The sequence below is a fragment of the Lactuca virosa genome, chromosome 3 (assembly GCF_052849685.1).
Source record: "Lactuca virosa cultivar CGN04683 chromosome 3, Lactuca_virosa_CGN04683_v6, whole genome shotgun sequence".
NCBI classification, from domain to species: Eukaryota; Viridiplantae; Streptophyta; class Magnoliopsida; order Asterales; family Asteraceae; genus Lactuca; species Lactuca virosa.
Window position 1 is genome coordinate 170,007,384 of NC_136428.1, and position 23,381 is coordinate 170,030,764.

At 37.1% G+C, this 23,381-nt stretch overlaps 1 protein-coding gene and 1 long non-coding RNA gene across 3 annotated transcripts; one reads left to right on the top strand and one right to left on the bottom strand.

Moving 5' to 3' along the window:
• The first annotated feature begins 684 nt into the window (after nucleotides 1-684).
• On the top strand, nucleotides 685-2,570 carry LOC145162727 (uncharacterized). Of its 2 annotated transcripts, none has more exons than XR_013739277.1 (6): nucleotides 685-791; nucleotides 1,612-1,690; nucleotides 1,797-1,874; nucleotides 1,968-2,045; nucleotides 2,226-2,268; nucleotides 2,377-2,570. It is a non-coding gene; the product is annotated as an uncharacterized LOC145162727 (long non-coding RNA). The 2 variants fall into 2 exon arrangements; XR_013739278.1 differs by lacking the exon at nucleotides 685-791 and adding an exon at nucleotides 857-938 and having other exon boundaries at nucleotides 1,584-1,690.
• Nucleotides 2,571-5,186: 2,616 nt separating this feature from the next.
• On the bottom strand, nucleotides 5,187-13,025 carry LOC145166807 (DEMETER-like protein 2). The gene is made up of 20 exons (XM_079085845.1): nucleotides 12,878-13,025; nucleotides 12,137-12,397; nucleotides 10,513-11,943; nucleotides 9,939-10,289; nucleotides 9,773-9,863; nucleotides 8,115-9,444; nucleotides 7,952-8,031; nucleotides 7,792-7,876; nucleotides 7,627-7,718; nucleotides 7,475-7,543; nucleotides 7,339-7,375; nucleotides 7,172-7,254; nucleotides 6,600-7,061; nucleotides 6,463-6,499; nucleotides 6,328-6,382; nucleotides 6,190-6,242; nucleotides 6,032-6,097; nucleotides 5,834-5,948; nucleotides 5,574-5,612; nucleotides 5,187-5,501 (listed from the first exon to the last, which is right to left on the bottom strand). Exons 2-20 carry the CDS (start codon nucleotides 12,375-12,377, stop codon nucleotides 5,383-5,385), a joined length of 4,836 nt encoding a protein of 1,611 aa, XP_078941971.1. The 5' UTR covers nucleotides 12,378-12,397; nucleotides 12,878-13,025; the 3' UTR covers nucleotides 5,187-5,382.
• Between the last annotated feature and the right edge of the window lie 10,356 nt (nucleotides 13,026-23,381).

The following is a 23,381-nucleotide window of genomic DNA, read 5'->3' on the forward strand; positions in this document are numbered from 1 at the left end:
AACGTGTTTGGAACGGTTCAGAAAAACCAGTCAAGGGCATTCATAGCAGTGGGAGCATGGGCTTTGTTTCAGCTAGAATACCCAAAACACAATGGGTTAAGAGAACCAGTATTTCATCTGTAAAAGTCTCTCCAGATTATCTGCTTCACATGGAGAGTGTCGTTTGTTCTCAGGATGTTTCAGGATCGGGCAGTTCATTTTAGTGGGAGCCGGTGGAGACAGAGAACATGTAAATTGAAGAGAAGGTCGGGTAACTAGGAAGGAGTTAAGATCAAATTTTTTAAAATACAGATGCACAGTTGAAGCACAGGTGAAGATTGTTCCGTGGCTTCAAGTGGGAGATTGTTGAATGTGAAGCCACAATTGTTGAACGTGAAGCCACAATTGTTGAATGTGAAGTTTTTTCAAAGGTTGGCTGAAGACCCGGTTGTGTTTTTTGACTACTTCTGATTTCCATCTCTATATAAGAGATCCATCTGTATTTGTAAAACTTGTATCTAGAGTAACACAGAAAGAGTGCAGATTAGCACCAAGAAATATAAATTCCTAGTTACCGGTGGACGTAGGTCAGAGAAGGACCGAACCACGTTAAATCTCTCGTGTTCATCCTTGTGTTCTTGTTTTTCGTGAGTTGTGTGTGTGTTTAGAGTCGTGTGTTAAGTGTCTCGATCCTAACATGTTTTAGTAAAGCCATTTGGAATTCCATGTTTTCCTTCAATGGACCGGGCAGACCAACAAATTCGGACAGATTAGAAGCTGTTGTTGGCTGCCTTTCGACCGCTACGTCTCAGGTTAGACCACCTGTTATTATATCTTTAGTTGTTTTCATTTTTTTACTTGATATTTTTTTTAAATATTTTTTCTTCTGTACCTGCTATTCTACCTTTTATTGCTCAAGTTAGGAATCACTTGGTTGCAAGAATAGCATTGCCTATGAGGTGATTACTAAACTGCTATGAATTTTTTTTTGATTTATTTGTTTACAATTTTGTTATTGCTTTGAAGCAGGTATTCACTACCTTGGATCAGTATGTGTCTTTATGTACTATCTGTGTGTATATGTTGTCAGATAGCGCAAATCTATGCTTTTCGTTGATTGATTTCATTCTTTACTTCAATAAGTTTGAGGCATGTTAATGGTGCTTTGGAAAATTGTGCTTCGTGTTTGAAAAATGCTTTTTAATTTTGAAATTCGGTTTTATCCATTAGAATACTTCCTTCTATTAAAAGTGCATTACAATGATTTTTCCATCAAACAAATGATGCACGCCAACAATGTTAGAATCACCGGTCTAGCTATACATATAAACTACCTTATTAATTTGCAATTCAGTTTGTTAAGTCTATGCATCTACATTCTTTAGCTGGGAAGATTTGATTTAACCAATCGTTATTTCACAATTATGCTCATCACCTTCATTTTTTTTTAATTTATTTATTTCTTCCTATATTTTGAAGTAGTATTTGTAACAAATGTATGCTGCTGTTGCACTTCCACTTTATCCTGCAATACAACATATTTGATTATGATCCATTTGTAAATACCCAGTAACTTATTTAACACGCGATGAGGTTGCTTGCAGTGAACTCTGATGAATGGTTTTTGAAAAGGATGCAAGAGATGTCACTGAATTACCATTTCACAATGGAGCAAGAAGTAGGATCAGTTATGTATTTTTTGGATTAAACGGTAATATAATTTCAAAAAAAAACAACAAAATTCGACACATTTTTGTTTTTTATTTTTCAATAAAATAATAAAGGGTTAAGATGGTAATTAATTATTTAATATATAGGAACCGGTGGAAGATTGCTGCCATTAGGGTGGAAGGACAAGATGATGGTGGAGGACATGAATCTTGCTGTTCTAGCAGGTATTTCAGAAATTTTTGGTTTGTAATCATTTATTCATTTAAATATACGTTTACAGTTTTACCATGTTTGACAACTTTTCATTTTCTCTTCAGATGGATGAAGTGCAACCATCTCTCATATTAGGTGATGTAGCTGAGAAAAAGAAGAAAAAGAAAACGAAAAAGGTGAAGGTATGTAATTATTTGTCATCCTAATTCTTTAGTTATATTTCATTTTCATTTTTCCTTTTTATTTTCTTCCACCTACAAATCTTATGTGCACTAGGTAAACCATTTCTCTATAATCACTATGAAAATTTTCCTATAAATTAATGAACTTTGTGAATAATCGCTTACATATGATTCTAATAGACCATTGTCCGTCATTGGTGGAGTGAGGGCTATATTCGAATAGGTAAAAATTTTTTAATAGAGGCATAACTGGAAAACCGAAATCTTTCAAATTTAATACCAAAAAATGTCATTTTGCTTCTGCTGATATGATGTAATTTGTATTGTGTAGGACCATGATGGTTCATATATCAAAGGATTGTGCGTTAAACGCAAAAAACAGCAACGTACACTAATTTATTTGATTACTTTCATTTCTTACATTACGACATTATACTCTTCAATCTATCCAGCTATATTGTATTTGAATGATATTATAGCATCCTACTTTCGTGACCCGCCAAACATCAATAAAAAAAATCCGACCCGTGCAACGCACGGGCCTCATTTCTAGTTTTAATGAATGTTTTAACTTTTTAAAGAGCATACAAGTAAATATTTAATATTGTTTATCCAAAACGTACTATTCAAATCCTATTATAATAACGTACATAGGATACTTACAATCTTACATACATGAAGATATATAATAATTATTACATTCTAAATTTATAAAGTCAAATTAATCATATATAATAATTATATACAGAAGAGGAAAAGAAACTGATGCAAGAAAAACTATTTTCTAGAGGCCATATAAGTAGATAAATAATATGATAAAGACATGTTTGGCAAATTAGCTAAAATAATATTTCTAAGTTAGTTTATTAGGTTATTTTTTATTTAAAAACTAATTGTTAACTAGTTGTTTGGCAAACTAGCTGATAAATTAACTTACAATTAATAGTGTTTGGTAAAAAAAAATAGTTTATAAGTTAGATTGCAATGTAAAATGATATAGATAAACATTTATATATTTAACTAAAAGAAAAAAAAAAGTAAATATTATTAAAGATATATTTAAAATATCTATAAAATAGCTTCATAAGTTTATCAAAAACTATCTCAAATTAACTATCAAAAGTTAGCTTAATTAATAAATTAAAAATAATAAACTAGTTTTATTAACAAATTAGCTTAGTCCAACATACCAAAATATTCAAATCTTATATGATCTATGTGGAAACAAAGTTGGTATGAAATTCGTTAATCATAAAATATAATTCTTTAGAGACCATAAAAATTAAATAAATAAAAGGAAAAGAGACAAAAGAGGTGTTGATCATAAGCCCCAAAGAAGAAAACAAACATGTTTGGAATAAAAACATGGATTCTACCAAAAGATTCAAACGAGGGAATCAGATCGCCTTGAGATTGATGGAGAACAGGAGGATGTAAGTTTTTGAAGACGACCCACCACTTTTCAAAAGATGCTATTCGTTTTATCGAGATGTTTTTCGATGTTTATTTATTCATATATCTTAGACAAAATTATATAAAAATATAATAACATATTTTATTCTTCTCAAACTAGATAGTGTTTTTTATTCAGTTTATTGAATCCGATATCAGAAGTGGAGTTTAAATTCAAACTTGACAATTGGTGTTTCGGTTCATTGTCAAGAAATGTAGTTTGACTATTACCCATAATAACAAGAGATAGTTAGATATTTTTTATTTAGTTTATTATTATTTTATTTTTTTAAATTTATACTTTTCAAATGTGCCCATACGGTTAGTTTTAGGGGTATTATAGTCATTATAATACCCTTCGTATCACTTCTCTCTAGTATCACCTCTATGAGAATTCTCTCTAATTGTATTTGCTATCTCAAATCGATTAAGAAAAATAGCTTCATCTTGCAATGTTCAATCAGCTTGAAGATTCACAGCAAAGCATATTGAAACTCCAAGATTAGAATTTTGAGCATGTAGAGGATAGAGATGGCAAACAATATGCCCAATGTCATAGATGTATGAAATAGTTTACAATGCATTGTATAGTAATGCAATATAATTATGATCTAATGTTTTTTATTGTTATTATGTTACATGTAAAAATAAAAATGTTGTTAATTCCCAAACAACTACAACAAATGACATAACACAAGAGTTTGTCAATTAAAATTGTGATTAAAGAAGGGTTGTCATTTGATTTCATTAGCTGTATTTTGTAACGAACTGAATTACAACAAAATTTGTCAAATCTAGAAATTTAAAAAAAAAATTAAAAAGTTAAAAATGTAAGCCGACACACATAATCACATATTATATGGAATTCGGCTTATTTAATGATTGGTAGACTAATTTGACAAAATGTTTTATTTGGCGCTTCTGTATTAGATTTGACATAATAGTCTCCTTCTTCTGTACTACTTGATCTTTTTATGCTATCACCACTTTCTTCATCACCCACGTCACATTCTGGATGTGATTGTATTGCGTCGTGATCTAGTTGTAAATCCCATTTTCAATGGTCACACATAACCTCATTAAAAACAATTGTTATTAAACTTGTTTCCACTTGTCTCATACAATTTATGAATTTCATTATCAACATCTTTCATAATCATTCCACTTCTTTTTTGCTATATGCTTCTCAGTAAACACCAACTCATTTGTTGGCATTTTCATTAAGTCGTTTATAACGACCTTTCATTTGAGCTATGTTCCTATTACCAAGTTTTCCTAGGTTTTCCGACTCATTTGCATCATATAGCTTCTTCACTTGATGTTTTCTTTTAGTTTTCCCCACGACGTTCAAGTTCACTAATGATACAATATGTTAACATTAAAACGATATCTTCATCAACATCCAATTTATCACCTCAATATTTTGTGAGGTTTGAATATTTTCAGTGACAAGGAATTGATTGAGATTTAAGAAAAATTAAGAGCTTTCATAACCTTGAAAGTTTTGATAATCTTGAAATCGTCCATATTTAAAACAAAATTTGGATCCATGGTATCGAAGAAATCAAAAGGATTTAATAAAAATACAAGCCGACACACATAAATTCGACTTATTTCGACTGATATGACAAAAGGTTTTATTAACGGAAAATTGAATAAAGATTAGATCTATTTAATATACAAAAAATCTGACATGGAAAATAAAAACTATGTATAAAATTAACTACTACATGGAAATGATAAAGGATAAGAATAATTGATACCTAATGTAATATATATTTATTTATTTACATTCACATTCACACATCAGCCCCTACACTTTCCCTACTCTTCCGTTAGAACAATTAGTTTTAGTCCAATTAATTATATGCCATAATTAATAACTTCATTTTTTGGGTGTTTTCTTGTTCCCTGTTGAATTTACAGTTGTTGAAACATGAAACCTACGATGAAGAGGTCGAGGTTGCCTTGTTTTTCTGTTAAATCCTCTCACACATATCGATCCTGAAACAAATTACATACAAATCCAACTAATTATTATCATAACATTTACAAAAAAATTTGTTAAATTCATACCTCTCCAAAAAATATGCTGAATATCACCGGTTGATAAGGCTGATTAAAGACAAAGTCACAAGGTTAATAAAAAAGGTTACGACACAAAAATGGCCCAAAAAAATTTTGGTCCTTATTTCATGGTTTCACATTGATTTTTGTATATTTTGAAAAAAGTTTCGATTTTGGACTAGATAGAATATAAATCAGAAAGCAAAAGGACCATTTTTGTAATTTTGTCTAAAAAAAAGTTGTAAAATACGAAATGCGTTAAATCGCACCTTTAAATATCGATGTGGCGGATGTCCCACAAGCTAAATCTCTCCTTGATAAATTCCATAGAAAATGTCGTGGAACATCCATTGGAACATCGCTAGTTTCATCATCAGCAAATACCTGAATAATAATTAAAAATATATATTATATTCATGATTATGTTGGAAAAATATAAAAATTTGGAACTAAAAAGATAAATTTACCTCGTTAACTTGAAAATATGTCCCATTGAGAGGAAATTTCCCTCTATTTGCAGTTCGACAAGGTATCTGTTCATTAATATATTAGTTAGAAGAAAAAAAAATTTAAAAATTAATATAATGTTTTAATAGAGAAAATGGAAATTTAAAGAAATCCTCACCAAGATTGTTCCTTTAACTGTTTCTTCTTCTATATTTTTGGATGAACTGATTTCTGTTATATTCAAAACCAATATTAATATTCTTCAAAAAAAAAAAGTAAATAATTTTTTACAAAAAAATAAAATTTAATTTAATACCCGGCCATATGGCAAGAAGATATCGCGATGGATCTTCTTGTTCCCTTTCATCAAACTATACATTCACAAAAAAAAAATGTTACAAATTTTCTATTCAAAAAAACGTTATGTTTTGAGCATTAAAAAAATACGTACCCCAGCCAAAATCGGATGAAAATCCGGGAGCTCATATCTGTATTTATTAAAAAAAGAAAAAAGATGTAATATTTGTGTCGAGTAAACAAAAAAAATAAAGATTTAAGAAAATATTAAAAATAAATAAAAAAACGTACACAATATGTATAGTCCTCAACTTTCCTGTATGCTTTATAGGTCTTACTCTAACACGAAAAGAAGCAGCTTCACGACTCAAAGCAACAATAGCATTTGACACGTCATCAGTCTCAGAAAACGACAAATTATTCTTCTTATTTATTGTCTCCTTCAATGTCTCCTCAAATTCCTGTGTATTTAATCTAATGGTTGGAATTTCATCTTCTGATTCACAAAAATAATCCTCAATATCAGGCAATTTCACTTCCACATAAGGCTCCGGAGATGGAGGAATTTCAATTATCGGTTCACAGTTTTCAACATAGGAATTTGAATCACAGTCGTTCGGGTCCACGTCAGCAACCACCAGTGGTGGTGGTGGTTGTACTGGCGGCAATGGTGGCGGCGATGCTGGTGGTGCTGGTATGATTGTGGTGGTTACAGAACTACTTCCTTTTGGTCCGGGAAGTGCAAGCCTAGCACTACATTTGGAAAAAGTTTATATTAGTTAATGTGATAAAAAAATTAAATTAAAAAAATATTAATTAAATGTTATATTATATTATTATTTATAGTAATAGATGTGACATACCTTGCAAAAGCACTTGCATAATGTCTGCATTCAGCTCGCATGGGACACGCGTTACAATTTGGATTTAATTTTGTGCAAAACACCTATAAAAATATTTATATTATATGATGGAAATAAATAAATAAAAAGGAAAAAAAAAAAGATAAAGAAAAGAAATGAAAACGTACCTTTCCAAATGTGATTAACTGATAATGTAACTCGTATCTATATATTCAAAAGTTAACACAAGTTATTCAATTAGATTCATTGTAAAATAGTAAAATAATGAATAATTTTAAAGAAATTGATTATTATTATTATTACAATGTTTTTTGATCAAGAGTGCATAGTCGAGGGTAGAGGTATTTTTGAATTGTGTCCACCATTGGGTATCTGAAAATAAAATAAAATATTATAATATTAATATAGTTTTGTAAAATTAAATAATAAAATATTGAATAATACGTGAAACTTACGAGTTCAAGAGATGAATTTGAACTTGTTCTGGGAGAGGTTGAAGTGGGACCCACCCTAGACGTGTGGCCACCCGTCCAACATTTGTGTCAACCTTCAAGAACAAAATGGAAGGGTAATATTGTAATTTTGTAATTTGTAAGAAAAAAATAAATTGAAACACTTACAGGAAAAGCATTATGATGTAGTGTTAGAAGCCGTACACACTCCACGCTTTTTAAACCGATTCCCGGTATACTCAACAAGAACTCCCTACAAACATATGACAAAATTACCAATCTACCCCTCTATATATAATTATTTTAATTTTAATTTTAATTCACTTACTTTGCTTTATCTGGTGGGATATCTCTTAACCACTCGAGATCAATAGATCCATGGTCTTTAACCATTCGGTTTAAAAAGTCCTGAAAAAAAAAAGTCAACTTATGTTTTTCTGTTTATTTATATGTAACTATTAAATTATTTTTGTATAAAGTTATATATATACTTTTATTCTTATGGCTAACACGTTATTCATTCCACGTTCAACTATAAGATTAGCAATTTCTTGAACTGGAGTATTATAAACTGCTTCCCAATCAACTGCATCCATGAAATCTTCATTAATTTCTTTTTTTCCATTTTGGGAATAAATTTCTCTTAATTTCTCCCAATCTATTTTCACTTCCTCTTTTTGTTCTTTCTTGCTCTTCTTTTTTCCTTTTTTCTTGTTGACCACTTTGACTCCTTGTTCCATAGTGATTTCGGATTGGAGACTAGAAATTGGAGCAATAATTCTTGGCTCTTCTTCATGAGTTGACTTTTCTTCTTCAAAGGTTGACTTTCCTTTTTTGTTGATCTCTTGGTTGTTGACCACTTTGACTCCCTGTTCCATGGTGATTTCGGATTGGAGACTAGAAATTGCAGCAACAATTCTTGTCTCTTCTTCAAGGGTTGACTTTTCTTCTACAATTGTTGACTTTTCTTCTTCAATGGTTGACTTTTCTTGTTCAATGGTTGACTTTCCTTTTTTGTTGCTCTCATGGCTGTTGACCACATTGACTCCTTGTTCCATGGTGATTTCGGATTGGAGACTAGAAATTGGAGCAACAATTCTCGGCTCTTCTTCAAACGTTGACTTTTCTTCTACAATTGTTGACTTTTCTTGTTCAAAGGTTGGCATTTCCTCTTCAAGGGTTGACTTTTCTTCTTCAAGGGTTGACTTTTCTTGTTCAAAGGTTGGCTTTTCCTGTTCAAGGGTTGACTTTTCTTGTCCAAATGTTGACTTTTCTTGAACATGGCTCTCATTAAGTGCTGAATCATCAACATTGATGCTACAAAAGTTCTTGAGATAATCGGCCTCCTCTGTCTCTAGAACCTTCCGGAAGGTATTTAGATTTTCATCAACAAATGTTTTGTCTTCAAGATTTGAAGCCTCACTTTCTTTGCTCTTTGACTTTTCTTCTCCAAGGTTTGACTCTTCTACAACTTTGCTCTCATCTAGTGCTGATTCATCAATGTTATAGAAGTTTCTAAGACAGTCCACCTCATTTAGGTCTAGAACCTTCCGGAAACTTTTTGGATTTTCATCAAGGCATGGTTTATCTTCAAGATTTGAGGCTTCTGTTTGGCTAAGCTGTGTATTTTGACTCAGATTGATTTCATCATCATATGAAGTAATTGAATTTTGGTCAATTTTGTTATTATTAAAGAACCCTTCATATATTTCTGTATTACTTTTGACTGATTCTTGACTAGTGTTGACTTCAAAATGGTCAACAACTTCTTTGTTTTTTGATTTGACTGGAAATCTTGCAGCTAGACACATGAAAGCAGAGCTGAAAAGAAAGATTATTCATTAAGTCAATTACAAAACTAGTCCCTCCACTTTTTGAATTGTTCGTGTCGAGACCAAAACTGATAATTTTTTCAGTTTTGGTCCTAATTTCAAGGTTTCACATCGATTTTGGTCCCTGAAAAGCTGAAAACTTGAAATAAGGACAAAAATTGATAAGAAATCTTGAAATAAGGATCACATTTGACACTTTAAAGTTTAAACTTTTCTCTTGCTAAATAATTAATTGGATTACATGAAGCAAATCATTAAAGGGATATTTCCAAAATCACATTTGAAATTCAAGATTTGTAAAAAAAACATATTTATACCTCGAAAGATGATCTGATACATTTTGAGTTAAATAAACACCAACCACTGAGTCCACCACTGAACCCTTCCATGGTGAAAATCGCCTATTACCTGTTCAATTTGACCAAAAAAGACCAAATTTCAAGAAAAAGCACACTAATTTATTTCAAGAAAATCAAGATTTACCTTGAATAAGATGCATTTTGGCAATAAATGAGTCAACCCTTCCACGAAATATATTTCTTTGTCTTTCCCACCATTCTTTTTTATCATTATCCATTTCTTCAAATGGTTGACTTCCATCATTCTCCATTACAATTTTCCAAACTCTCTCTGACTCTTCATCAAGGTCAACCTTTGCAAGAATCTTTTTTTCTTTTTCTTTTTCTTTTTCTTTTTCTTTCTTAGGTTTTGTCTTTACAAGGGCCCTATTGTCATTATTTCTTACCACAATCGCCGTGCATTCAGCATTTATGTCTAGTTTTGCTAACTTCTTTGTTATATATTTGGTCATTTCTCTTATATACAATTTACTATCTGCATCAAACATAGTAAAAGATATAAAAAAAAAAAACAACAAAATCCCATAGGGAAAGTGACAGAATAAAGCGGAAAGCAGATACTAGCAATAAAGCTGATAAAAGTAAAAAGCTGACAAGAGTAAAAACTAAAAAGGTAAATACTTCATGTCCTCAATAAAAGATATAATAAGTTATTTGATAATTTTGAGAATATAAAAGAATGTGTGATCAAGATTTACCTTTTTGTTTGGGTATCAAACTTTGACTTTTACGACTTTGGTCTCTTTTCCTACTTTGACTTTTACGCTTTCGGTCTTTTTTCCAACTTTGACTTTCAAGAAGTGGGACCTCTTGTAATTGGAGCCAATCTAAAGCAGCAACAGTGTTTTCAACTCCTTGACAATGCAGGGGTAGTGAGGTAAAACTGTCAATTTCATGAATAGGAACCTCTTGTAGTGGGAGGCATTCAGTCATTTGAAGAAAATTTTCCTCTTGACATAAAAGGAATCTTTCATCATAAAGAGAGATTTCTTTAGAAATAGGAAAGTCAACAAGATTCTCTCTTCTTCGAGTCTGCAATATAGATCGCTTCTTTTTCATGGGTGAAAAAATAGGAAGAAGAAGAAGATTGTTTTTTGCTACTTTTTTCTTGAGTTTTTTATGTGGTTCTTTCTTCTTCTTGCTATTTTCAAGAAACTTGAGCAACCAATTTGGATTTATAGTCACCTTTTTTCTCATCTTCCTTTGTTTCTTGAAAAGTTTTGGAAAATTGGGTCCACTTTTTCTACTAATTTGTAGACACTGATCTAATCTACACTTCTTTTGGTATACTTGCAATGTAGATGTCTTTGAATTTCTTTTCTTTTGGCATTTATAGACATAAACAAACCTTCTAACATGTTTTTTAGTTTGTTTCAAGTTTTCTATAACCGAAAAATCCAACCCACATTGTTGCTTGTTGTTATTATCATCCAACAAATCCTCTGAAGCTTCAATTTCAACACTCTTATTCTGAAACCTACTTCTCCTTTTTGTATTTCTCTTAGAAGTAACAATCCTATCAAAAAAGTCATAATCTCCATTGTCAAAGTTAAAGCTCAGATGTTCATCATGTGATTTTGATTCTCCTTCAATTGGATAGTTTAAATCCAAACGACGTTTGCATGGAATCATTGGAATAAGAGCATTTCTTGAAACCCTAGAAGCTTGTTCCACATCTTCAATGTTATAACTCATTGAGTTTTGCACACAAATGGCTTCTTCATGTAGTTTTGACACATGATGAGAATCTCTTTGGTCAACATAACTGGTTGACTTTTGCATACAACTTGTTGGTTCTTTGAATTTCTCCTTTCTTGAACGAACACTCCTTTCATGTACACGATTTGGAGTTACAGGTTTTGGGGTTTTTGGTTTTGGGGTTTTAGGTTTTTGGACTTTCTTTGGTTTGCTATCATCATATACTTTAGGCCTATGTTTTTTCATTCGGGTTCTTTGACTTGGCTTCTTGTTTAAGTCAATGCCATTGTTACGCCTCTTCCTGCTATCTTTTGTCTCAGATGGAGAAGGAATTGAAGGAATTGAGTTGTTGATACCATATTGTGACTCATGAACATCATGAGCCTTATTGTCATTACACTTTGTCTCCTCTTGTATACAACTTGTGTTATCTGCACAAAAGGAAAATATTTCAAATTTTCAATATTAATCCACTAGATTGATTTAGACATTAGAAGCATCTTAACTAGAATACCAAACAAGATTGCATCATATGAATGATACAAGACTTACAAGTAGATTGTAGAATAAAGTAATGAAAGTACTATGCTTTGACTCTCAAAAGTCAAAGGGGAAAATGCTTACTTTGATCGGTTGTAGTACTTTTAGGATCCTTTCCAGCTACACCCAAAACAGAAGACCCCTTATTTCCATTATCTTCCAGATATTCTGTAGTACCCAAAGAACTTGTACATAGAAATTCATCATTTATATTTTCCTTTTCAGTCCCTCGTCCAGAAGTTGATGCTACCTGAGTGTTATGTCCAGACCTAGCTGGAACTGGCTTTGCTGGGGTCAGAGGTTCAAAAACACCATATATCTCCATGGAATCACCCAACCATGTACCTATTTAGAAACCCAATTAAAGATGAACTGAGAAAAATACAGTTGTATCAATAAAAACAATATCGTTAGTTATAACACATCCAAAAGGTTTTGAAAATCTAGTAATCATTGAGTCATTAACACAGATTTAAAACTAACACTTACAAGTTACAAGCATATGTTAAGTAATCAAAACAGCAGAAACGCGGATAATGTAGAAAAGATAAAGTAGAGTGGGGATAAGAGCTTTCAACTTTGAAGCAAACTGAAGCAAACATTAAATCGATTCGAGCTATGATCACCAACAGACTGTCAAATTTGTTAACTTTTTCAACAAAACTACTGTCGAAATCGAACTGTTTGTGTTTTCATGGGTTCTTACTGATTACCTAATCTACGTCGAGAATCATCAAGGGGAAGAGACGAAGAACAATGTGTGTGCAAATTCAAAGTAAGCTGTGCAAGCATGAATTGAAGTTAGGGTTTAAATTAATGACTTACAAAGATTTTTGGAATCGAAGATTTTAGCGAGAGTACACCAGAGCGGAAAGTAAAGGTAAAACCCCAAGGTTTCTGATTTCGGTTGCAAAGATGAATGTTGGAGGATAGCAATAAAGGAGACGCCGTCAACGGGTTGGATACGGCTATTTTCAACCCCAACTAAGGTTAAACCGAAACACATCCCTCTTTCCTTAATATTTAATAGTTATTGCATATAAGTTATCTTATTTAATTAATAAAAAGATAATTACATGAATGGATAATCTTTTATTCATTCTTCATTTATCTTATTTGGACACGGTTTTTGCTTTTAAAAAGTAAAATATATGTATTAATAAAAAGATGTTAACCACAAATCTGCAACTTATATAAAAAATTATTTGTTTTTCTTTATAAATTGAATGCTTAAATATAGACAAATCTTTAAAAATGGTTCATGTGGTCTTCAAGTATGGTCATTCTGGTTTGAAAACATTTTATGAATAGTCATTTTGACTCATTCCGTCAAATTGGAGTCGTTAAGTGTCATCACGTGCAAATCATGTGAGCAATGGCGGAGGGAGTACAGGGGCAAGTAGGTGTTTTGCCCCCCTCAACATTTCTAATTTATATACATTACACCCTTCAACTTTTCCAATTTATGTACATTACTTCCCTTGACTAAATTCATAAATATTATTTTGATTTCATAATAATAAGGGTTGAATGTTGCATATCATTTATCAACATAGACTAGATTTACCTAAAAATAAAAAATTTACCCTTGAAATAATTGTTTTTTGTGTAGCACCCGATTCCTGGTACGTATTTAATTTCATGAAATGTTGCAATTTACTCTGAAACTCGGCGAGTTAGAGGCCCAACTCGTCGACTAGACTCGACTGGCGATCGGGGGTTTAAGTGACCTACTCGACAAGTCGGAAGACCGACTCGACGAGTAGGAGCTGTCTGGATAAAACCCTAATATCTAGGGTTTGCACCCTATTTAAATACTTTATCTCGTTCCAACCCAGCCTCCATCACCCTCCCAACTCAGAGAAACCCTAGATTGAAACCCTAAACCATTTTTGAGTGATTTTGAGCTCTTTTGTGCCTTTTTGTGTGTGTTTGAAGTTGAAGGAGAAGAAGGGAGCTTAGGAGATCAAGAGGAAGCTAGTAGATCCCGAGGTTTTGCTTCATTCTCAGTTCATTCAATGTGAAAAGCTTGAACCTTGACCATCTATTTCTTAGATCTTGTTTTGGGACTATTTCTCCACCTTTTCTAAGCTTTTGAGAAGCTATGTTTAGTTTTGATTGTATATGTGAGTTGTGCTTCAGATCTGGAACCATTGAGGGTTCCCATGGCATAAAGGTGCCAACTTTATGGCCATGGGAAGCCCATGCATCATATAAACCTCATGCATGGACATCAAGTTCGTAGCTTTACGTATAAAAGGGACCCTAGGAGGTCAAATCTATGATTGGGATGCATTAAGACCCACTGAAATCGACTGTATAGATTTGGACAAAGAGGGACTCGGCGAGTCGGGACACTTTTTCCCCCAAAACGTCTTCTGGAAATGGCTTTGGTTGAGTGGAAGGAACACTCAGCCTGCTAGGGGTTTGTTTTGAACCTGGAAATCATAGGACTCGACGAGCGTATGAACAGACTCGGCGAGTCCAAGGCAATCTCCCAACTTATGAAGACGGACTCGGCGAGTTCAAGAGGAACTCGGCGAGTCATAGACTGAACATCTTCTTATGAATGAAGATGGACTCGGCGAGTTCAAGAACAAACTCGGCGAGTCGTTTGAAGATTGTCTTATGTGTGGTTGAAGGCGAACTCGTCGAGCTCTTGCTAGAGTCGACAGGTAGGGACGGGTTTATGATATTTTTGTGGTTATGGGGACTCGACGAGTTGGCGGGCCAACTCGGCGAGTCGAGTCAACCAGATGTTGACTTTGGCTAAAGTTGGCTTTGACCATGGATTTGACTTGGACATTGATTGGGTTTGGGTTGACCCTTGTAAGGGTTGCAAGTATGAGTATGAGTTGATAACTTGGAAGAGTTGTCGTGTGGGGATTGAGGAGTCGGGGAGAGTCGATTTCCACATCGTGATTAGTGCAGACACTACGCGACATCGAGGTGAGTTACCTTCCAGTAGTGGTGGGTCTACGGCCACAATGCCGGCCCACTGGTAGGAGACGTATGTTAGATGATTATCTATGTGATATTCATCTAGGTTTGTTGTTATCTGTTATGTTCTATGTGCTAGCCTGATATGATGTTATGTGATAGGGTTAGCAGTAGGGGGAGATAGTCCCCAAGTTACCGGTCGATAGGGCCGAAGGGGTAGTTTAATACCCAGCTATGCTAGATTATGATTATGTGGTAGACTGGTCGAGAGGACCGAAGGGGTAGGCCAACACCCAGATATGCTAGGCAAGGTCACCGGTCGAGAGGACCGAAGGGGTAGGCCAGCACCCAGGGATGCTAGGCAAGGTCGCCGGTCGAGAGGAGCGAAGGGGTAGATCGGGCACCCAGATATGCCTGACAGTATGTATGCTATGTGATTGTATGGTATGTGGTATGATGGGGGAACTCACTAAGCTTCGTGCTTACAGTTTCCAGTTTTGTTTCAGGTACCTCTTCAGCGAAGGGGAAGGAGCCGGCGCGATAGCGACACATCACACTCACACAGGATTTCCGCATTCAGTTTTATGGGATTGTACTCTGATTTTTACTACTATTGATGATATGGTTTGAGACACGTTGTTACAGTTTTATAAATTGATTTGACATTGGTAATGTTTTTGGTAAACTATTTTATGAGTTACTGAATCAAAAATGAAATTTTTGGTCTTGAAAATTAGGATGTTACAAGTTGGTATCAGAGCCTTAGTTTGAGGGATTCGGATACACAATCGGGTGCGTCTGGACTCAAACTGAGGACTTGGTATAAAAGAAATTTTCAAAAGAAAAATCATTTTTATAAAGAAAGTTTGAAAAGAGAAAAGAGCTTTGAAAAAGAACAAGATGTGTGATGTGCGCGACCGGCCGAGCTCAAGTAAGTTTTCCCCAAGATACCCATATATGTTATGATATGATATGATTATGAGAACTGCATGCTAGATTAGGGCTAGAGGATCTAGGAAGGATGCCTTATATGCCTACTGTATATGTATCAGAACTGTATGCTAGATTAGGGCTAAGGATCTAGGAAGATGCCTGATATGCCTGTTATATGTGTTTTTGAGCTGCAAGATATTACTGATTAGTCAGTTATATGATAGCTTGGATAGAGTATGATTGGATTGGGTTACTCCATACCCGAATGTTGTTGCTATGTGCTTCGGGAGTCCTAGTTATCTTTAGCTAACTAGTAAACGAATACGTTAAGTTACATATTGCGAGGACAAATTAATTCCAGAAGGTTAGGTCTAGCCGTACTGCGCAGCTCTTGTTTGAGTCCAACCGTTGTGGGGTAGGACCTTTCATTCGAAGAATTATCTGGTCTTAGTAATATGTAATGGTATTCGTAAGCTAGTTAGGTAAAGGTAGCAGGGGTTCCTTATGCAGCTGATGGCAGAGAGTAGGTCGGAGAGTTGCCCTAGGGTAAGCCTAGAAAGAGGTTGGAAAAGAGTGCAATAGTAGTAGAAGGGACTTGTTGAAGTCGAAGCAATTCTTGAGGAAAGTACGGATAGATGCGGAAGGTAGTATAGGCCCGTACTACTGAAAGCAGAGGATCCGTACTCGAATCAAGGAGGGTCGAGATAGAACCAGGAAACTTGTAGAGTGTATGATACCTCCCAAGGTTTATGTATGATTCTGACAGTTATGTGTTATGTTTCAGAATGGTGATGATCACACGTCACGGAGGAGGAGGAGGTTCAAGGTCAGGATCCGGTTCCGGATCAGGTTCGGGTGCAGGTTCCGAGCCAGTGGATGAGGGACTGCGCGATTTTATCGCGTCCGAGATCACGAGAGGTATCCTTGAGTCGACCCCAGTGATTTTCGGGTCGATCAAGGAAGGGATCATTGAGTTGATGGAGGATTGCCTCAGGGCATTCAGGAGTGATATGACATTCAGTCAGTCGGGACCACGCACATTGTCCTTTAAGGACTTTAGGGGCAGTGGTGCGCCGGAATTCCATGGGGCTAAGGACCCCATCGCAGCCAGGAGATGGATTGTAGACATTGAGTCTGCACAGTTGACGAGCTTCTGCCCTGAGGGGTCGAAGGTGCGATATGTCGCAGCTTGTTTGAGAGACCGGGCCAGAGACTGGTGGGAGTCGGTTGGTGACTCGTTAGGCGCCTCGGCTATTGAGGCTATGACTTGGTCGAACTTTGTGACCAGGTTCAGGGCTGAGTTTGCGCCGACGGTAGAGCTTCAGCAGTTGGCAAGGGAATTCCTGGATATGAGGCAGACGACAGAGACAGTGGCAGAGATTACCGCCAAGTTCGGGGAGAGGGCTTTACTAGTGCCCCAATATGCAGGAGATGAGGAGATGCGGAGGACCCGCTATCATGACATGTTCAGAGCTGATATTCGGGAGCATGTCAGCTTCTCGGCTTGCCCGACCCTGGATTCCATGATTGCCAGGGCGAGGGAGAGGGAGATTGATTTAGAGCACATCCGTAAGAGGAAGGCAGAGGAGAGACAGATGACTGGGGTTTCAGGGAAGAAGCCCAAGGGATCCGACTCTAGGTCGAAGGGCCAGCAGGGTCGGGGCCGCTGCGGAAAGTGAGGCAAGACTCATGAGGGGGTTTGTCGGTTTGGATCATCGAGCTGCTACACGTGCGGCAAGTTGGGGCACTTTAGCAGGGATTGTACTGCCTCTGCGCCCGCCTTCCAGACATCAGAGTTGTTGTGTTTTCATTGCAACCAGCGAGGCCATAAAAATGCCAATTGCCCTCAGTTGACAGCAGCAACGCCGGTGAAGGCGCCAGCTCCAGCGACCCTGCGGATCACTGATGGTCGGCAGGGAAAGACAGAGGCTCCAGTGGTGATGAGTCGGGCCTTCCAGTTGACTACCGAGGAGGCACGCGCCGCACCCGATGTGGTGACGGGTATGATTTCTTCTCCCTAGCTTTTATTTATGTGTTTATGATATTAATATGTCATGTGATATGTCTTGTTTAGGATCGTTCCATGTGAACGGTATCCCAGTTCAGGTGTTGTTTGATTCGAGTGCTACCGGATCATTTGTTTCTCTTGCGCTTAGCAAGAGGTTCCCTGAGTCTTCGGGCATGTTGGATTTCCCTCTAGAGGTCGAGATTGCAGATGACCGATCAGTACGAGCGTCGGTGGTTTTCAGGGATTGTGTTCTGAGGATATTCGAGGATCGCTACCTGGTAGACTTGGTTCCCATTCCATTGCGTGGGAACAAGGTGATTATAGGTATGGGTTGGTTGAGCCCCAACGAGGCGGTGATTGACTGCGCGTAGCAGTTGGTTCGGATCAGAACCCCGAGTGGGGGAGAGCTGGTGATTCAGGGCGAGAGGCCACAGCGCGGACCAGCACTATGTTCAGCAGCGAGGGCTAGGCGCTATCTTCAGCAAGGCTGCGCTGGGTATGTCGCCTATGTTATGGATACCCGAGAGGCGGGCAAGGCATCGGTGAGCGATGTACCCGTGGTGCGAGATTACGTGGATGTATTCCCAGAGGAGCTGTCTGGGATACCTCCAGAACGATAGGTGGAGTTCAGGATCGACCTAGTCCCTGGTGCGGCTCCGATAGCTAAGGTACCGTATCGGTTGGCTCCTCCCGAGATGCAGGAGTTGTCCACACAGCTGCAGGAGCTGCTAGACAAGGGATTTATCAGGCCGAGTAGTTCGCTTTGGGGAGCCCCGATCCTGTTTGTCAAGAAGAAGGATGGGTCGCATCGTATGTGCATAGATTACCGGGAGCTGAACAAGGTAACGGTGAAGAACCGTTATCCACTCCCGAGAATAGATGACTTGTTCGACCAGCTTCAGGGAGCATCTTGGTTTTCCAAGATAGACTTGCAGTCAGGCTACCATCAGATGAGGGTCAGGGATGAGGATATACAGAAGACTGCTTTCCGGACTCGCTATGGCCACTACGAGTTCGTGGTGATGCCCTTTGGGCTCACCAATGCTCCTGCTGCGTTCATGGACCTCATGAACCGCATGTGCAGACTGATGTTGGATCTGTCTGTGATAGTTTTCATTGATGATATCTTGGTCTACTCCAAGATGCAGGAGCAGCATGAGGAGCATCTGCGAGAGGTTTTGGATACTTTGAGGAGGGAGAGCTTGTACGCCAAGTTCTCCAAGTGTGAGTTCTGGTTGCGCGAGGTGCAGTTTCTTGGACACCTTGTCAACCATAACGGTATTCTGGTCGACCCGGCCAAAGTGAAGGTCGTGATGAGATGGGAGGTTCCGAAGTCTCCATCTGAGATTCGGAGTTTCCTGGGATTAGCAGGCTATTACCGGAGGTTCATTCAGGACTTCTCCAAGATAGCCGTACCCTTGTCCCGGTTGACGAAGAAGGTCGTGGTCTTTCGTTGGGGGCCTGAGCAGCAGGCAGCATTCGAGACGTTGAGACAGAGACTATGTGAGGCGTCGATCCTCGCCCTGCCAGAGGGCGTGGAGGATTTTGTAGTATACCGTGATGTGTCCATTTCAGGTTTGGGCGCAGTATTGATGCAGAGAGGGCATGTCATCGCCTACGCCTCGAGGCAGCTGAAGCCTCACGAGGCGAACTACCCGACGCATGATTTGGAGTTGGGGGCGGTCGTCTTCGCCCTCAAGATTTGGCGACACTACCTCTATGGGGTCTGATGTATCATTTATACGGACCACAAGAGTTTAAGGTACCTCATGGATCAGCCGAATCTAAAAATGAGGCAGCGTCGGTGGTTGGATGTGGTGAAGGATTATGATTGTGAGATCCTTTACCACCCGGGGAAGGCCAATGTTATGGCCGATGCGCTTAGCCGTAAGGCAGCGCCGATCAGGGATGTTTGCTTACTGATGACCGTGGTGACTCCGCTTTTGGAGCAGATCTGAGAGGCCCAGCTGGAGGCCATTAAGGAGGAACATCGGAAGAGCGAGCGTATTGTGGGTCAGGTTTCCTCCTTCGACTACGATAACCGAGGGTTATTGACTCTACATCGTAGGGTATGGGTTCCCTATCACGGGGGTGTGCGCCAGGTTCTGATGGAGGAGGCGCACAAATCCCAATTCTCGATTCATCCCGGGGCGACGAAGATGTACAGGGATCTTCGGCCTGATTACTGGTGGCCCTGCATGAAGCGGGACGTCGCTTGGTACGTAGAGCGATGCTTGACCTGCAGGAAGGTCAAGGTCGAGCACCAAAGGCCACACGGCAAGATGCAGCCGCTAGACATTCCCATGTGGAAATGGGAAGATATTACTATGGATTTCATCACCAAGCTTCCCAGGACTGCACGGGGAGTGGATTCGATTTGGGTCATCGTGGATCGGTTGACCAAGAGTGCCCACTTTATATCGATCCAGGAGAGCATCTCGGCCGAGAAGTTGGCCGATATCTACATCCGAGAGCTAGTGGCTCGGCACGGAGTGCCAGTTTCGGTGATTTCGGACCGTGGTGTGCGATTTACTTCCAGTTTCTAGAAGAAGTTTCACGACGAGTTGGGTACTCGTCTGCACATTAGCACAACGTTCCACCCGCAGACGGATGGTCAGAGTGAGCGGACCATCCAGAATTTGGAGGATATGCTGCGGGCATGCGTTTTGGACTTCGGTGGTAGCTGGGATACCTACCTTCCATTAGCTGAGTTCTCCTACAACAACAGCTATCACGCGAGTATTGATCGTCCTCCCTTCGAGATTTTGTACGGGAGGAAGTGCAGGACCCCGATATGTTGGGGTGAAGTCGGACAGAGAGGAGCGAAGGGGTAGATCGGGCACCCAGATATGCCTGACAATATGTATGCCATGTGATTGTATGGTATGTGGTATGATGGGGGAACTCACTAAGCTTCGTGCTTACAGTTTCCAGTTTTGTTTCAGGTACCTCTTCAGCGAAGGGGAAGAAGCCGGCGCGGTAGCGACACATCACACTCACACAGGATTTTCGCATTCAGTTTTCTGGGATTGTACTCTGATTTTTACTACTATTGATGATATGGTTTGAGACACGTTGTTACAGTTTTATAAATTGATTTGACATTGGTAATGTTTTTGGTAAACTATTTTATGAGTTACTGAATCAAAAATGAAATTTTTGGTTTTGAAAATTGGGATGTTACATTTTGACAGCTAACATTTCTTATACCATTTTTACTGTTTTGTTAACACATTGATAATAAATAATAAGAAGTTGATAATATTAAGTCTTATAAAATCATATTTTATAAACCATTTATTTAATAATCTATATATTTTTGTGTTTTCTTGTTATGTAAGTAATATTTATCGGATGATAAGTTGTGATTTATTTATTTTATTGACTTTGTTAGGATGATAATTTTTTATAACTTTTTTGTTAGTCTTAATTTTTATTATTGATAAAAATAGTTAATTATTACTTTTAGGTTTATTTTAATTTTTCTATTGCTTTTATCATTAAAATTTTTGATTTGGACACGGTCGGTATGCATATATTAATTTTTTTAGATATTCAAAGTATGTATTAATTTTTATCTCAAATTTTCCTTTAAATTATAGACTATATTACGTTATCCGGTTATAAAATATTGGTTAACCGTATTATGATGTAAGCCCCCTTTATTGTAAAATTCTGGCTCCACCCCTGCATGTGAGGGAAATTTCATCAATTCACTTAACCCCCTCTTATTTAATGCTTATAACGGCAACATTTTCCAATCCATCTTCTTCCTCCACTTCTCAAATGTTGCTTCCCCTATGTCGAACTCAACATAATTATGGTTTGTCGATGTTGAGCTCAAGCAATGAAGGTGACATCGTGGACCGATCGTAACCCAGATAAGCAATTTTGGAGTTGTTCAAGGTTTGGTAGGAGATATGGATTCCTTGGGTGTGTTGACCCTCCAATGTGTCCTACGGAAGTGGTAGTGATTTTGGGCTAGCTTAAAGCCATGAATAGACTCCAAGATATGGCAAAACTCCTAGAGTTTGAAGTGTTAGAGATGAAGCTACTTCTATTTGGTTCATGGGTGCTTTTTGTTTGGGATTATCGCACCCATTAATGTTTTAGTTTGTTTTGATGTTGGGAGTTTAATTTCATGTTGAAGCTTGTTGTAAGAATTGCAAAATTGCAATAGTTTTATTGGGTGGAAATGGAAATGTATTTTTGGTTATATTTTGTGATGCAAAGGTTTATATATGTATGAATTCAAGTTTATGTATGTATGAAAATCAAGTTAATAAACTGGTAAATTTCCATTTCCTGTGTTGACTAAATTTTTATGATTAAATACTTCATAAAACCATATAAGATATATAACAAACATTACATTACACCAAGTCAACTGAGTGATGATTAAATACAAACATTACATCATCAACAAACATGGAATTACACAAAGTCAATTAACATAAAAATAAATACATCAATTCATGAAACCATATTAGCATATATAAGAAACATTACATCACCTAGTCAATTGTTTTGGACAAACAAATATAGCAACATACTGCCAAAATGTGTTAAACAACTACCCTTTACCAAAATGACCTTAAAACCACTACCAAAATGCCTTTAAAACTACCAAGGTTTTCCCAAAATAACCTTACACAACATACATTAAAGGAACCTACAGATAAACAACTATTTAGCCTTAAATGGGTTTCCAAACAGTTACTTAGCAGAACCTAAACCCCCCCCCCTTCATTATACCTCGTTTCATCCCTTTTGCTCCAACTTGTGATGATTGACCAATGCCCCCTGCCATTTACATGTCCTTGACTTATGTCATTTGTTATGAAATTTTTCACACGTAACTGTTAAATATTGCATGCTTAATTTGGTAGGTTGGATCTTTGCCATATCAACACCCCTATTCATCTTCTTCTTTGGCCTCCCCACAACCCCACCTATGTATAAAGAAACTTGTTAGTGTTTGGTTATTATATGCAAACATATTACTTATTGTAAGTCAAATACACACCTGTTTATGATGTTTATAATGGGTCAAAGTGAAAGGTTAAAGAATTCACATGAGTTATCGTCATGACGTGAGAACTCTTTCTCACGTCGTAGCTTCAATGATCTTAACAGCAGACGAGGGGTTCCTCGAATCTCACGTCGTGAGATCTTGAATCTCACGTCGTAAGCGTTGTCTGTGGCTAAAGGTCACCAAATTAAGTTATTATTCCAGTAATTCCTTGAATCCGTTTCATCCAAAAGATAAACGGGGCTCCTAAGGTCCATAAAAATGTTTCCTTTATGGTCATGCATGCACCATGCATGATCCAACCTCTTTCTAGGTCAAAAGTGAAGAAATGTGCTTCAATCTTTCATGCATGCCTCAAATCCATACCAACTTTTAGATCTGAACAATATTATGATCTAGGGACTCTTAGAATCCAT